This window comes from Camelus bactrianus, chromosome 3, assembly GCF_048773025.1.
Source record: "Camelus bactrianus isolate YW-2024 breed Bactrian camel chromosome 3, ASM4877302v1, whole genome shotgun sequence".
NCBI lineage: Eukaryota > Metazoa > Chordata > Mammalia > Artiodactyla > Camelidae > Camelus > Camelus bactrianus.
Window position 1 is genome coordinate 5354822 of NC_133541.1, and position 17036 is coordinate 5371857.

The 17036-nt window shown below is 43.3% G+C and overlaps 1 protein-coding gene across 2 annotated transcripts in view; it reads left to right on the forward strand.

Moving 5' to 3' along the window:
- The first annotated feature begins 331 nt into the window (after window positions 1-331).
- The window catches only part of ICE1 (interactor of little elongation complex ELL subunit 1), a 48200-nt gene continuing 31495 nt past the window's right edge, over window positions 332-17036 (forward strand). The window contains exons 1-7 of one of the 2 annotated variants that reach the window (XM_074355990.1): window positions 332-663; window positions 10265-10323; window positions 10912-10946; window positions 13173-13191; window positions 13929-14040; window positions 15480-15556; window positions 16573-16610. In XM_074355990.1, coding sequence (XP_074212091.1) covers window positions 580-663; window positions 10265-10323; window positions 10912-10946; window positions 13173-13191; window positions 13929-14040; window positions 15480-15556; window positions 16573-16610 — 424 coding nt within the window. In that variant the 5' untranslated portion in view covers window positions 332-579. The remainder of the gene's footprint in view (window positions 664-10264; window positions 10324-10911; window positions 10947-13172; window positions 13192-13928; window positions 14041-15479; window positions 15557-16572; window positions 16611-17036) is intronic. The other variant, XM_074355986.1, reaches the window with a different exon arrangement.

The following is a 17036-nucleotide window of genomic DNA, read 5'->3' on the forward strand; positions in this document are numbered from 1 at the left end:
TTCCCCGCAGCTATAAATCGCGCACTAGCCCGTCTGGTGCGGGGTCCTTCAGGGCCAGGAGGCGCCTGAGTGACGTCATCCCCAGGTCGCCGCCCCTCTGTCGAAGGCTTTAGGTGTCTAAAGAAACCGTGCCACACAGCAAGCCGGCAACGAAAGATGAAACCCTAAACGGTGGGAGAGGGGTCCTCCATTGCCTCTTCTCTCTTCGGCTCTTCCTTCGCGCGCGTCTTCCCTGCCGCACCTGCGCGGCCTCACTCCCTGCTTTGCTCAGGCAGCGCTTCAGGCAGCCCCGCTCCGAGGCGAGGGGCGGGGCGAGCCAGGGCGGGGCGGGGTCCTGGCTGGGCTGCGTCGCGCTCGGGGGCCGCGCCGGGTAGCGTTTCTTTCTAGTGCTGGAGGCGGCTCTGGCTAGGAGAGCCCTTCGCCGGCTCCACGGGGACCTCTGTGCACGGATGGACCCGCCCGGACCCGGCGGGAAGCGGCCTGGCAGGCGGCGGCCCCGGCGGCGTCAGCAGAGGCAGGGCAGGGCCGAGGCCACGGGTCCCTGAGGCGCGCGGGCCCACCGGGCCCGGCGGCGGCACCATGATGCCGGGCGAGACCCACTCGGCGGCGCCCGGGACGGCGGCGGACCTCTCGCGCTGTCAGGGCTGCGCCTCCCTGCAGCAGGTGCGGCGTCTCCCCTGGGCTGAGAACGTGGAGGGGCTGGGTCGACCGTCCATGGCGCGGCGCTGGGGGTCTGGCTGCGCGGGCGACCCCTCCGCGCCGTGCTCCCGCCCCTGGGCTGAAGCTCCCCCTCCTCCCTTTCGTCTAACCTTCTCCTGCAGTCGATTTGGGAGTGGTTTGCGTTGTTTAGCTTTGGGATCCAGGATTCGTTTAATGGGATGCGGTGGTGGGGCGGGGGAGCAAACGAGTTCTGGAGGGCCCTCTCCACTTACCCAGTCTCGTATTCCCCAAGGCTCACTTTTGATGAGTCGTGGTCAAAATGACAAGGGACGCTGCTTCTTCAAGGATAAAGTTTTTTGTTGTGCTGGCTCATCTTAAAATATTTCTTGCCTGGGGGCAGGATCTTTTGCGGCCTACGGTTGGCTAGGAGGTTCATTCATCATTAAAGGCACGCGGATACTGGAGGTTTTTAACAGTAGCGTGGACTGTTCGCTACAGTGACAGCAGAGGAGTTGCAAGTGTCTGGCCCTGGATCTTGCGGAATAGTAGGAATAGTCTCGAATACTCTTTTCCAGCTGGACTCTCCCAGCTGTCTGGTGTCGGGAGTCTCTCTTCAGTATCTTCAATGGTAAAGTGGAGCCATCCACGGCCGTACAAAGGTGTAATTAGATTATCGCTTATTCTACTGAGGGTTCTAGGCAGTAGGGACATGGTAGTGAACAAAATAGGTAAAAAATTGCTTTCGTAAGTAAGATCTATGCCTGCAAATAAGACTTTGGAAGGTCTGAAGTGTTAGGAGAAAAAGGAGGAGTCAGAGTGGTGGTCTTGGCTCTTGGCTGGGGTGCAGGCAGGGTATTTTTGAGGAGGTGACATTTGAATGATGAGAAGGAGCAGACTAGAAAAGGTGTGGGAAGAGCTTTCTAGGAGGAGCCTTCTAGCTTCCTAGGTAGGGGCATTAGCAGGTGAATGGCTGTTGAGGTGAGAAGGAGCACATGAGGAGCAGAATAAGGGCTGGTTGGTGTGAAAGCAGTGCAGAGGGGAGAGTTCTGATGAAACCAGAAAAGAATGTAAGCCAGACAGGCCATCAGGAGAAGTTTAGTTTTTTTTTTCTTTCTTTTTTTCCCCCTCCAAACTGCATTGCCTATGAACTGATCCCAAACGTTTTAAGGCTGAACGCAGGGGAGGGAGAAAGTCTCCCTCTTTGTCGTGGGCCGGCACTCTGGAATAGGAGGGCTAATAGTAACATCGTTGCCTGTGCTGAGCTGCCTCTTATAAACATTGTTTATAATCTGCTTTTATGTTTTCCCCTCAAAACCTAGGAACATGAGCAAAGTTCTTTTAAATCTTTAGTAAGTTATATTTCTTCCTTGGGCCAGTTTATTCCCTCAACAAATGTTTACTGATCACCTGTTGTGTTTTAGGCAGTACAGTTACTACTGGGGGAGAGACAAATATTCTTGATCTCTTGGAGCTTCCATTTTAGGAGGTGGGGGGAGGAGGTAGGATAAAACAAGTTACGTGGGAAGGTAGTAAATACATTGGAGATGAGATGGGCAGAAAAGGGGGAGAACAGAAGGGCAAGGAAGGAGCCGGTTGGTGGAATTAAGGCAGAAGTCCTGGGAGGCCTCACAGAGCTTGTGTTTGAGAAAAGGGGGTGAGGTAAGCTCTGTAGACGACTTGGGAGGAAGGCATCCCAGACAGTGGGAAGATGAGGTGCGGCTGACGCAGGAGCTTGTTTGGTGTGCTTGGGAAGAGAAGGGGGCCACTAGCTGGGGTGGCGTGACTGTTTGGGGCTGCTGTAACGAAGTACCATAAACTGGGTGGCTTTTGAGGCAATAGGAATTTTATTTCTCACAGGTATGGTGGCTGGGAAGTCCAAGATCAAGGGGCTGGCAAACTTGGTATCTGATGAGAGCAAGATTCCTGGTTCATGCTTTCTTCTTGTTGTGTCCTCACATGGCTGAAGGGGAAAGACAGCTCTCTGGAGTCTCTTTTACAAGAGCACTCATTCCATCCACGAGGGTTCTGCCCTTAGGACCTCCTCACCTCGCAAAGGCCCAGCCTCCGAATAGCTATCACGTTGGAGACGATATTTCCACATGTGAACGTCGCAGGGGCACATGTGGCCTGCAGCAGTCAGGGAGTTTGAAGTCAGAAGAGAGAGCCTGATTGTGGGAGCCCTTAGAGACTATTGTAAGGGTTTTGGCTTTTACTCTGAAAGGTTTGTGAATCGTGGGAGGCTTTTGTGCGGGAGAACAACTGCTGTAAACTGTGCTTTTCAGTTGTTGATCTGATTTTCCTTCAAAATCCTGTATACCCGTAGTGGTCCCCATCCTGCTTCAAAGTAGCAACTGTTTGCTTCTGGTTGCTTAGGCCAGAAACTAGGTGTCATCCTTGGTTCCTCACTTCTCTCTCACAACCTGCATCCAGTCCGTCAGCTGATTCTGCTGGCTCCGTCCTTGTTATCCCCCACTGTCTTGCCGTTCCCACTGCTCCCACCCTTGGTGAGCCAGCATGATCTCTGGCCTAGAGGTTATCTCAGTAGCTTCCTAGGACGCCCTCCTTCCACCCTTGTCACGTTCCCCCTCTAGGTTCTGAGAACAGCAGTAGGAGCAATCCTGCTAAGTCTCTGAGTCCAAGGGTCTGCAGGCCTTTTCTGTAAGGGATAAAGTGATAGATATTTAGGTGTCGCGGTCTTGTTCACAGCTCCCCAACTCTGCCTGTGTAGTGTAAGCACAGCCACAGTCATACGGGAGGAATGGGCGTGGTTATGCTCCCTGGAACCCTGCTTTGGAAAAACAGGCAGAGGGCCTTTGCAGACCTCTTTCCTAGACTGTAGCACTCCATTGTATTTGGGTTTTCTGTTGCCTGAAATGCTTTTTTAGCGGAAGGGGATGGTTAGATGTGAGTGGAGTCTCTGAAACAAATCTTTAATATTGCAAAGTAAAGCTGGAAGAAGAGATTCCATGCAGATTGTGGAGGACCTTGAATGGGAACCGCCTGGAAGTTCTGTACTTACTTCCGTTCGCAGTGCGGAGCAGCAAAGGGCTTGGTGTGGTACCGCACAAGGGCCATGCTGTGGTAGAAATCACCCGTGCTGCGTGCAGGCCTCAGGAGGGGGTAGATTACTTCACTAGCGCATGCTGATAAATGTGTGGCTTCACTGAAGGGTCTTGGAAATGGGACAGCGAAGAAAAAGGTTCTGAGTGTGAGAAACTGCAGAGTGGACAGATCTCAAGCCGGGAAAATAGAAGCTTCAGGGAGTCAAAGCCCTGGTGAGTGTGAGGACGGTGGTAGAGGTAGGAGAACGCGGGCCCCAAGAGGGAAGAGATGTTGGAAACGTGGGCCCGAAGTTTTGGAATGAATGATTTCAGCACTGGGGGTTTTCAGCTGTTTCACATTGTGTGTGGAGCCAAGTGCCTCCAAGGAAATAGAGAAGCAGCAGGTTAGATGGACACCGAGTTCCTTGTAAGAGTTTTGCTTGGGGAGGGGTGGGGAGAGGACAGTGGGGGAATGTGTCCTGTCACTTCAAAGGAACTTTGTAAACCTTGGTGGTAATTAGTGAGACTGCCTGCCATCATGAGGGGTCAGCGAAGAAAACCCACCAGCTCATGACTCAGGGCTACGGCAGGGGGAAAGGGATACACAGGAAGCGGGTAGGAAGTCAGGATGGGGAAGGAGGACTGAGAACAGGCGATGCACGTACCCGTGGAGAGGACGTTTCTGCAGGGTTACACAGCATCACAGCAAGTTCTGTATTTCAGCTAAAATTGTGCCCGAGAGATGAGGCTCCGTACACGGAGAAGGGGTCCGGCTGTGCAGTTTGAACACACTGAACCTCCTGGACTTGCAGAACATTTATGAGCATTTAACAAGCATCCGGCCACACCTCCACGGGAGGCTGGCTGTCCCGGGTGGCCCAGCAGTTCGCCTGGACTGCGGGTCTTCCTTCGTGCCTCAGTCCTCCCTGTGCTTTTTCTCTTTAGTGGGTGCAGAGGTACACTGCCTTTGCTGAGATCATTGCTTCGTTCAGACATTTGTAGATTGACCGCATCTTTTTTCGTGGTCTCACAGATCCTCTCATCTCTGTTTTCATCCTGTTGGCTATAATGGTTCATCACTGGTCTGTAGCTTAGTGTCCATGTGGGTTGCCAAACTTGAGGAGTCCTGAACCACTGGATCCTCAATCTGGTGATGTTATGCTGACCCCAGGCCACCTGGAGTTGGAGGAACAACAGCTCAGACCCCACCTCCTTCCCTAGGGGCCGGGCAGTAGTGGGGCACAGTGTGTGCACCCCTAAAGGAACGTGAGTCAGGGCCCTCAGTGCGCTCTGCCTGGGCGCAGCCGCTCTGCACTCACGGTCCTGAGACTCCTGAGTTAGAGACCTTGGTTGCTACCGACATAATCGGATAGAAGGAAGAAGAGTCTTTATTGTGATACTGCAGTTGCCGACCAGAACTGAGCTGCCGCGCAACCAGGCCATCGGGAAATAGTGAGGGACTAGCGTGCTGTAGGAAACCAAGAAGTTGTCTTCACTTCGTTTCATTTTCCCGTGTAATTCCCCATTTTGTAATTGTAAGTTTTTAAAATCAGAGTTAGACATGAGCATAGCTTGGAGACACAGCTGGATATGCAGCTTGTTAAGCCCCTGCCAGCCTAGCCCGCTTCCCAGGGGACCCCGCTGCGTTTGCACTCTGCTGTGTCTCAGGTTGTGAAGTAATAGACATGTGTTGCTACTTCTTGTTTTCCAGTTTTAGGCATATTGTTCAGTTTCTGACTTTGGAAGGTGAAGACTGAGCTGTCTTTCTGCCCTGCACCCCAGCACGCCTTAGTCTCCCCTCACCCCCCAAAATCCTCTCCGCGTGGCTATGACTTCCCTTAGGTCACTATTTGGAGGTGACATTATTATGGTGGTTTGTTTTCAGAGCCAAACTCTGGAGTCCATTTCAGTTACTTTTCCTTTCCTGTGTGTTTTCTTGTTTCCCCTGGTGAATGATTGTATTCTTAATTCAATGTATTCATCTTGAAAATGTTAACAAATGCTTATTATAAGTCAGAGACAAAGTTAAATACTTATACGGCTCATTCTGTTTAATCCTGGCCAGTTAGGGACCCCCCGCCCCGCCAGCACACCATAAACCAATGTTTCAGTCTCCTTATCTGCAGCGTGGGAAGTGGTACTGAGGCAGGGGTCAGTGAGGTCAGTGTGCCCATGGTGCGCATCCGCAGGGTGCTGGAACAGGACCGTGAACCCAGCTGTGCCTGACTCGAGCCTGAGCTTTCTGGAATGTCTCTGGCGGGGGACTTGACATCACAGAATGGCATCTGGAGGCAAGACTGGGAAGATGAGATGGACTCGCAAAAACTCCAAAGAGAACGGGAAAAAAAAGAGGTTCTTTAAAAAAACAATCAATTTAAATGCGTGATGGAGCCACATTTGCTTGCCCTTCTCTGCCAGTCACGTAGAAATACCACCTTAACGCTTTCATTCCACCCAGTGCTCTGTCGTTTTATTAGGGGAGAACTTCCCCCCAAGCCTTTAGACCGGCTCTAACCTGCACGTGCGAGGCTGCCTCCCAGATTCTCTATGCTCTGTTTTGTGTCCCACATTGTCCTCCCTGGATTCACTCCACGATTTGGGTGGAACGTGTTCACGTGCTCGTGTACCTCCCTGAGCAAGGGTGTCTGGGAAGTTTGCGGAGACTACAGATTTGAGAATGCCTTCTAGCATCATGATTGGTTGGTAGCTTGTATGGAATTTTCCTCTGGGATCATTTTCCTGTAGGCTTTTGAAGGCTTGCTTTCTGGTCTCTAGGGTTCTAGGTCTCTGGATTATTGTTTAAGTCTGAAGCCATTCTGACTCCAGGTTCTTTGTGACTTTTAAAAAAAATTTTTCTCTCATTCTTACAGGATCTTTGCTTTGTCTCTGATGATCTGAAGTTTTGTGCTGATGTTTCATGGTTTGGATCCTGTTTGTATCCATTTGCTGGGCTCTTTCTGGAAACTTCTGGCTTCAGTTCTGGGGTTTTCTTCTTGAATACCAGCAGTGTTTCTTTAGCGACCGCCCCATCTCTTCCATCTCTCTCTCTCTCTCTCTCTCTCTCTCTCTCTCTCTCTCTCTCTCTGTCTCGCAGGGCGCAGGAGACTCCTTGCGCTGACACTCCGATTGTTTCTATTTTTGCTCTTCCCCTGTCTGTTTTACTTTATTTTGCAGGGCTTTTTTTTTTCAACTTTACCATCAAATGTTCTGAGTCTTTTATTTTGCTTTCCTGTTTTTAATTTAGTTATAATAAACAGTTTTACTGAAGTATAATTCACATGCCATAAACTTTATACTCTTAAGATGTACAACTCAGTAGTTTTTAGTATTTGCACAGTCAAGCAACCCAGTCAGCAGTGTGTAATTATAAACCATGTTTATCCTGCCCCTGTGCCCCCGCCAAGAAACCCCTTAAGTTTCGGCAGTCATTCCCTCCCCCGGCGCCCAAGTCCTGGGCAGTCGCTTACCTGCTTCCTGGCTCTCTGGATTTGCCTGCTGTGGATGGTTCATATGGATGGGGTCATACAGGAGCCTTTTGTGACTGGCTTCTTTTGCTTAGTGTGTTTTCAAGGTCCATCCATATTGTAGCTCGTGCCATCCATTCCTGTTCATCATCGGTCAGTCCCGTCGTGTGGCTATCTGACGTTTTGTGTATCTGTCCGTCAGCTGCTGACCCACCCCTTTATCAGTTGACACTTAATTGATTTCCACTTTTTGGCTGGTGTGAGGAAATGCTGCCATGAACCAGAGTGGACGAGTTTACGGGCAAGTGTTTCCACTTCTCCTGGGTGTATACCTGGGAATGAAATTGCTTCTTGTATAGTTAGCTGTTTACCACTTTTTGTTTGTTTGTTTACCATTTTGAAGAGCTGCCAGATTATTTTCCACAGCAGTTGCACCTTTCATATTCCACTGGCAGTGTATGAGGGGTCCAGTTTCTCCACGGCTTCATTTTGATTTTAGCCATCCTAGTGGGTGTTTGTTTTTAATTTAAAAAAGATTTCTAAGAACTCTGAATATTTCTTTTAAAGACAGCTGCTGTTCTTGTTTCTTGAATATAACATTTATCTCAGATCATATTAATATTTTTAAAGTTATGTTTTAAATTTTTATTTCGTCTGAGTGCTTTGGCTCATTTTGTTTTGGTCTCTCATGCTACAGGGTTTCTCTCTGATGTTTGGAAATCCTTGATTGTTTGTTCTCATTAGAAGCAGTGGCTAATACAGTGGTTGGAGACACCTAGTGTGTGGGGCTTTGGGGCCCTGAGCTTCACGTCAGTACCTTTAGATCTTGTCTCCAGGCTGGTCAGATTTCTTCAGAAAACCTGCTTCTAAGTGTCCCGCCTTGAGGGCAAAAGGGTTGGCTGGCACTGTCTGGGAGCTGAATGGTCAGTGTCAGGGCGTGTGCGTGGGTGTACCTTGTCCCTCTGTCTTTGGTGCATTCCACCTGCCCCATGTGTTCACAGTGTCCCAGGCAGAGAACTTCAGAAACAGACCTTCTGCTGCATGAGGGAGGAGCAGTTTCCTAGAGGCAAAGCAGAGGCAGGCATTTGAGGATTAAACGCTTTTACCAAAAAGCTTGCAACTAGTTGCCATTTTAGTGCCCACCTTCCCCGCCTCCCGCCTTTCCAAGGAACCTGTTTCTTCCACTCTTGTTGAAGTTTTTTGCAGTATAAACTGAGAATTGACTGGTTTGTCATCGTCCCCCACCTGCCCCACCCCTGGTTCTCCTGGGTCTGCTAAATCAGTATTCTCAGATCTGCTTTCCTGTTTCCATTTCTGTTTTATCCTGTTCTCATCCTTTGGGGGAAAATAAATCCTGACTTTAGTTTTAGGTGGTTTTAGGGAGGGAGTAAAAACAGTTGCATTATTACCCTCTCTGGTTAGAAATCTGCTATGTAGAATTTATTATGTACATAATGAAAGATTTTTTTTTTATGTGGAAAGCCAGATACACTAAAGCTATTGAATAGTCCATTCATTGCCCTTTTCACATACATTGTTCAGAGTCCCTACTGTACACAAGAATAAATTCTAGAATAAAGATAGGAATTTAAAAAGGCATAAAAGTAATAGAATTAACATATAGAAGAATCCTTATATTTTAGCATCTTAGGTGGGGCAGAACTTTCTAAATATATCAGGAAACCAACATTTAAAAAATTAACTATGTAAATATTTAAAACTTCTGTATTCATATGTGGTTTTATTTTAATGACCACTTGACAAACATGCACATATATTTGTATATATGTATATTAGTAACATTTGACAAGATGTTACTATCCCTCATATACTGTAGCTAATAAAAAAAGTACAGCCACACCAATGAGCAAATCATACCAAGGGGCTATTACTGCAAGAAAAACTGTGACTGGTCAGAAGAGATAAGGATGGTTTCTCAGTCTTGTGAAGAAATACGAGTGAAAAATATGGCTCTAAGATTATCAAAGCTCCCAACCATCACCAGTGCAGGGAACCTATTTGGACTTTATCCTAAGGAAAAATAAAAGTGTCTCCCAGAGGATCGGGCAAGGAATGCATTGCCTGTTGTTAGTAAAGGCTGAACAGGATCTAAATGGTCTTTGGTGGAGAGTTGGTGAATTAAGTACATCCAAATGTATTTTCAATATGCAGTAACAGTTCTGAAAGGATATATGCAAAAAGTATGAGTGATTTTTGACAGGTGATGGGATCATAAGAGCATATACTTCTTACTTTATATGCTTTAATGTGTAGATTATTTTCTCAACAAATAACGTTACATGTATGACTGCAAAGAAAATGCACATATTACCATGAAGGGAAGTATCTGTATAATTCTCAAAATCAATCAGATTATCTAGTAAAAGATATTTTGGGAATAACTAGTGAAAAATAAGTTCTTATTTCTGAAGTATTTAACAGTGAAAAAAGGAGGCATTCAAGGGAAAAGTCACTTAAAAGAGAAAAAAAATCTGTTCATTTTTAAATTTTAGGAGCATTTTGAACAATGTAACTAATGTTTTCCCTGTCAAGTTGGTAGCAGTAATTTGGAGCCCAATTTGTAGTTGGTCCCTGAAGTGTAGTATAGCTCTTTATAAAATAAGTTTTTCACTTAATTACAACCCCTTTTTAATATGCCCTTTTGTCTTTCCCATGTTATTTTTATCTTTGCTGGTTTTTTTTTTTAATAATTTGTGTGTCTTTCTGGATTGTCTGAAATCCGTCCAGAAATGATGAGGGTTGACGTGTAGACTGATGGTTAGTAGCAGGGAGTGAACTAGAGTCGTGAGTGTTTGCTGAGCGCTCGCTGTGAAGAAGCGCGTGCAGTCAGGGCGTCTGTGTCGCTGACTGCCTTGTTGGAGCGTCATTCGGATGAAGATTCAGAGAGGGACAGCCTGGGCTCGGGGCTGCACAGAATACGTCTGAGTTTACACACAACATAAATGTTAGATTTACGTATTTCTGTGTTTAATGTAGTGAGTAGTATGTTTATATTTTATAATAAATGTTCCATAAAAATTACATATAAAGTAATTTATATTATAAAAGCAAATAGCTAACTGTATTTTTTTCTTTCAGAATTTAAATGAATATGTTGAAGCATTAATTACCTTGAAGCAAAAAATCATTAATACAGAGTGAGTATGTTTTCATGTGTTTGGCTGGACTCCACGAACCCGACATACCGGCGGGAGCAGGTGGTGGTGGTAGAGCCTCGGGCTGAAAGGGGGACTGGGGTTGCTCACCTGGGGCCTGGGTGGTGTGGGTTCGAGTGAAACCACTCTGGGGCCACCTGCGCAGGAGCCCCTGGTCTTGGTGCTCAGGCTTTACAAGGCTCAGGGTTAGGACGTGATTTTTGCTAAACTGTAATTTTTTTTTTAAACTGTTGTCTATCTTTAAAGTCTTCTTAGCTTTAGGACTGGACCTCAGATTTCCTTGTAGTACTTCATGGCCTTGGTATGAGGGTGTTTTTATTTTAATCCTATAAAAGTCAAAGGAATTTATAGGCTAAGATATTATTTAGATCAAAGGTATTTTAAATTAAAAGCTCATATATCAGTGCAGTGCTTTAAAGGAATTTAACATGATACATGTTACATTAATTAAACATAAATTTGTTGCAGGAAACTTGGGATGAAAGGAGCCTGGCACATTTTGAAACATGATTTTAACACAGTATATTTTCAGGATTAAGAAAAGTAACATAAATCTTTTCTTTGTTGCAGTAATTTGTTAACAGAATATCAGAAGAAATGTGATGATATCCTTTTACTGGCTTTTCCTTTGAAGTTTTAAGAATTCATAGAAATGTGAGAATTTTCATGGTCATCTTTCCAAAGGCAGTGTTTTCAGGCTTAATGTAGGAAGTCCCTCTTGCAGGCACAGTAAGCAGCTGGTTTTCTGTTAACACGTGTTAATGATAAAGGCTGTTCTACGGTGCATTTTGTTTTTGTCTTTGATTTGATTTTTTTTAAGGACTCATAAGCTTTTTAAAGAGCAATTTTTGTTTGTTTGGTTTTTTGTATTGCAGATGTGACTGTTCTTCAGGGTTAGGAATAATGTTAGACTGAATATGGTGCTGTGAGACAGTTAGGGATCTCTGAAGTGCATTGTAGAAGTATTCAAGATGTTTGAAAATTAACTTTTGTTAATCAGTTTTGTAATTGTGGAGAATTAACGAGTATATCCAAATCACAGTGTAGTTTCTCATCCATACAACGGCCCCGGGGCTCAGTCGGCGTTCGTTGAGTTTGGCTGTGTGGAGCCCCTGTAGTGCAGCAGGCCTCTGTGTTTTCCTGGTGGAGTGAAAACCGGGTGTGTAATTGCTTCTTCCTCACCTTGTGGTGATGCGTACCTGAATTAAATCTCTCCCATAACAGTAAACATACATTTTTAGGGATTTTAGGAACAAGCTGACTTGCAGCTCCAGCTTCGTATTACAGCCCCCTGTGCTATTCACTTGGGCGGTAGCCTGAGGCCTGCTTCAGTGTGATTTCTGGCGCCCTTAAACTTACTTACATGCGATCACCAGTCATCGGTGTTGGTACCATCGTATCTAATTTGTGTGATTAGAGTAATAAAATCAAGATGTAGCATGTAGATTTATCTTTAGTATCTGAATTTTTACATTCAAAAAAATAGGTCATTGAAAATCTCTCGTGCTTTGTTTGTTGAAACTGCCAGTCTGTTTAATTATAAGTGCATGTTACTGCAAGAGTAATAGTTTTGATTTTGAAAGCTGTACAGAAGTAGTTCTTAGAAACATTTTTAATTAGCTAAACAGGGAAATAGATAAACAGTTAAGAGAATATGTGTTCATTATATCCTCTTGGAATAAATAGTATGAATGTTTTAAGGTAATTACACCTGTAATCTGGCAGGGAAACCTTTGATTTACTTTGCTAAAATGTGACTGCAAAATCTTAAAGTCAGAATTATTAGAATAATTTATTACAAATTGCCAAAACATTTTGATTATTCTTGAATTCTCATTCTGTAATGTGGTCATCTATTTTAGCTTCAACTGCAAGTAAATACTGATTTTTTTCTAAATACAGTTGGCTTTTGCCCACCATATGTGTTTGTTGTACCTCAAGCGTGCGGTTGTTTGCTCTACATCCTGAGGTGCTGGCGCTGAGGGTTAACGTGGCTTCTTATGTGAATTGATTTCTCACTCTTATGTAATTCTGACGTGTTTATTAGTTCTTCTTTCTTCAGGACAGAGTATATTTTATTTTGTCAGATTTTTTTTTAACTTTTCTTCCTTGCAAAGACTGCAGGGATGTGGGATGAGCAAAATAGACTCCTTAACCCTGAGAAGTTTACATTCTATGGAGGCGGGTTCAGGTGTGCTGTGACCAACAGACAGCTGTCTCCTGCGACATGAGTAGGGTTGTATAGGAGAGGAAGCTTAAAGGAATGGTTTTTTGCCGCCTTAGAACATTTTACTGGCAGCATGATGAGAAATGAAGTTTTATCAGATTGTGCAAACTGTACAAGTAAAAGGTTGTCTAGATTTTATGTTCTCTCTGTTATTTATTTTCTCGTTGCTCATTAAATGTAGATGTATATGGTTTTAGTGAATACATAACTCTTTTCTGCTGAAATTACGCTGTGGACTGAGAAATGAAGGGTGGGTTGTTTGGGTATTCTGATGTATACAGGATTCAAGGTAGTTTCCACCGGTTGCATATTACTTTGTCTTTATTCTTGGAATTTACTATTAATCATATATTTGACCAAGACTTTCTTAACTTAGAGAAATAGATATTTTGACTTTTGGTACATGTTATGATAAATAGGGGTAACTCAGTAAGAAGCTTTATTGCTATGTTACAGATGGAACTTTGAATGTTGTTTTTTAGGAATTATGATCTTGCCTGTATGTGTATTTAACACAGATTATTACAGATGGTTTTAAGTGGGTTTTTTCTTCAGACAAATTCCAGCAGATTAAACTATCAGAGTTTTCTTTAACAAGTTTTACAGCTGCAGTTTGCAAGAAGGTAAGCTACCTGTTTTCATAGTCGATTTGGGGGAGATGTTTACAGACTAGGTTTTTACAGAGATTCAACAAAGTGCCACATAGAATTGACCCAATGTTTAGGATGTTTCTTTGATGCTCATAATAAAACAAGATTCACATTTTCCTTACTATTAAATTGTCCAGGTGAATTTCTCACTAAGGTCTTAAATTGTAGCCTAGAGTTTTACCTTTCAGTAACTTACTGACATGTGGCCTTTGGGGTGAAGCTTATTGCTGTCTCTGAATTCAGCTCTTTAATGTAGCTGTTTTTTGTGCATATTTTAAACAATTTAAAAGTCCTGTGTAGAATTCAGTAGTGTTTTATACTCTGATTGCATTTATCACTTAGAAGGCAAAACATGGTTATAAACTGAATCACAAAATTGCCCGTCATTTAATTTGAATCAGTGGTTGGAAGAGCCAAATTACCTGGCAGATTGTTCTTCAATGTATTTTTCAGCAGATTGAGAATCTATTGTATTTGTTTCTCAAGTGGCTTTTTGATGTACTTTTATTAGAAACAGAATATAATGACAAAGAAATAAAGAGGGATATGCAAATCATTTTGGTATAGAGAGGATGCCTTGAAAAAGAGAGATTCTTTTCTTTCTTTTTTGTTTTCAGGTAGAAATAAAATCCAAACTCACCAGTAGATGTATTTGATAACTCACTGGAGGTACTTTTGTAGTGTAACGTTAATGTATTGTCCATTTCTAGAGAGAATAGTACTCTGCATCACCAAGTGGAACAGATGCTTCAAAAAATTTCTCCTCTGCAGAAATGTCAGGAAGAACTAGGATCTTTAAAAGCAGAGCTAGAAGAGAAAAAGGTACCTAAAGTAATTTTTCTACAAAGGATTATCTTCAATAAATTACAGTCTACTTATTTATTATAATTGGGATAAGGGGACGTTCTACGTCTTAACAAAGGGAGTAAACGATAGGACTCTGTGTATTATTATACTTAGAGAATATTGAACTGGTTGAAATGGCTTGGTTCTTGCAGGAATTATTAGCTCTGTAATGCTGTATTAGTTGCTTACGCTTTTTGAGAGGTTCGGTAGAGGAACCTCTCAGCAGTGAATTTTTATGACTCTGTGTCCTGTATCAGTTGCCTTTTCACGCTTTTCTTCCTCTAAGTGTAAAATGACATGCGGAAGTGCAAACTTGAAGTTAGAGACATCGTGTTCTACATTTCAAAATCAAGTCACTGTGAAACAGTTATTTTAAATGCTGTAAACTTATTTTTTAAATATAAATTTTGGTTTTCTCTTTACTGGAATTCTTTAAGGAGAATTCATGGCTTTTGTAGTTTTAAAAAAAAAATTCTGAAGCCAATAAAGTTAGGTAGTTTGCATGAGACAAGTCATAGCCAAGCTGGAATGATTCCTGGCTTCTCGACCTATTTTCTGAGCTCTTTTCATGATAGTATTTGTGCTTCTCATCTTCAAATTGTGCCATTTTAGTAATGCCATGGACATCTCTGAGGCTTAAATACTTTAGCAGGGGTTGATTTTCCTGTTTCTGTAGAAAGTCTTTATTGTATATTTAACTCTACAGTAAAAGTTACAGAAACAATCACAATGTTGAATTTTATTTACTTCTGATTATAAAATAATCTTACCAGCCATACCTGAGAGCAAGCATGAACATTGGAGTCAGACTTGAAAGACTGTCAGTCCTTCACTGTGACTTTCAAAGAATAAGTCAGCTTCTGAATCCTCAGACCCCTCATCTGTAAAAGGGGGTCATAATTAAAGCCCTTTTCTCAGAGCTGTGGCGACTGAAGAACTGTCATGTCACAAGACACTGTCATAGGCTCCCCGAGTGTCCTTCCTGTTCCACAGGGGCCGCAGGGTGTACATACTGATTGGTGTTAACGGGTAATGATTTGTTTTATATTTTTGCATAGTAGTGATATTATTTATTAAGCTGTGAAATTTCTTTAGGTTTTGTTGAATTGTAATTGGTTGCGACAAAAATATTAGCTATTCAATATTATGAAGATTTGGAGTTACCTTGTGATTAGTGTATTTTAAGTTTTACAGCTCTGTTTGATTAGACTGTTAGTCATACTACCTCTGTTAAGGATCTGGTTATATCCAGTCGTTCAGTGAATTATACTTTGGCTTCCTGCCTAATCATGTTTATTCATTTGGTTAATTTCATAGTGTTAAGTTATAATAATTTAGCCTTTTCAGGTCATAACCAGTTATCACTGATGATGAGTGGCTTTTAAGTTGATAATACACATTTCTTCCTTTTTCAGAGTTCTCTGAAGTTGTACCAGAACACTCATCAGGAATATGCTCGTGTGAAAGAGGAATGCTTGAAAACTGATGCTCAGTGAGGATTTTTAAAATTATTGTGGAAATAATTTTCATCTTTGAAAATGTCTAATCCTTAAATCAGTAGTGTTTCTCTTTTCTCTGTTTTTGGGTTGGTTGTTTGCAATTAATTAACTGGGTGATCTTGACCTAGTCTCTCAGTATTGGATTCCACATCTGTGAAATGGGAACTGTACCTACATTGAAGGATCAATAGGAGAGTTAAATAAAGCATGTGTTAAAGAGCTGCTCACAGGAAGGACTGCATAAAAGCTTTTCTGTCTGAATGCCTGCGCGCACGTGTGTCTGTATTATGTTTTCCTAGAGAAAACAGTTATCTCCTGTCTCTGTACCAGTCCTTTAACAGATGTCATTTGAAATGGGTGTCTTTGTCCCATTAATAAACAGGGCTGTTCAGAAGAAGTCAGTTGATTGTTTTGCAGTTTAATGCTGTATTCACATTATTTATAGAACTTGTGAGTGACGTGTGCAGTGGTTTAACGCAGGTGTGATGACACGGTAACTCAGAAACTTTCTCAGGGCTTCTTACCTTCTCTGGCTCAGAAATCTGTCCTAAAACAAGGGCAGTGTTCCAGCCACTGCCTCCTGTAGAATGGTGGTGTGAACCCTCCCACCCTGTGTGCTCCTAAAAGTAACTTCACCTAATCAGATGCCAGACTGACTCCGGGAGACCATCTGGACGCATCAGCTTGGCTCAGAGATGGGGCCACAGCAATTCAGGAAAAGGCCCAGACGTGGCATGTCAGAAAAATGCAGATTTCTGTGATCCACTTTGTGAACATGTCGCCCTGAACAGCGTGCTGCTCTTTGTGGGGTTCACTCTCCCCTCAGAGCAGTTGCTGGTAATTGTAGTGCTTGTGTGTGATGCTTCTTGTGGCTGACATTTTCTTTGTTATGTAAATCCCAGTAGTTTTTAAAAAATATGTCCTGGAAATTGTAACATTGAGATTTTTTTTCCTGTTAATTTTTTTTCTTTCTTCTATACCATTTTAATTTGTAAAATTGTATTCTCAGGAAGAAGAAACTAGAAGCCAAGGTGAAGAAGCTGGAAGGTAATTGGCCCTCTGGTTGTCCATCTAATGGAATTGGTTGTCTCTGTACACATGGTTGGTAACTGCTGGTAACTGCACAGGATTATAGTGCTTGGTCAGGCTGAGTCCTGGACTGTGGTGGGGCAGCCCTGGGTGAGTGCATTAGGGCACTGTTAGGAAGAAGTTTGAATACTATTCTCCTCTTGGTTCCTGGATAGTAACGTGGAAATGGTAGAAATGTGGCAAATCCTGAAGTGTTTGTTCAAAATAATAACAGCCCCTACTTTTACTGTAAAAAGCAGCAACCGATAAAAGGATTGAATTTTAAAAGTTGAGTCTCATGGGGCATTCTCATTTTTTCCTAAAGAAGTAAGTGGTTAGTAGAAAAGGTTACTGCTTTTGTACTGAGGAGCTGATGTATTTGGATGGTCATGACGCACTCGTGGA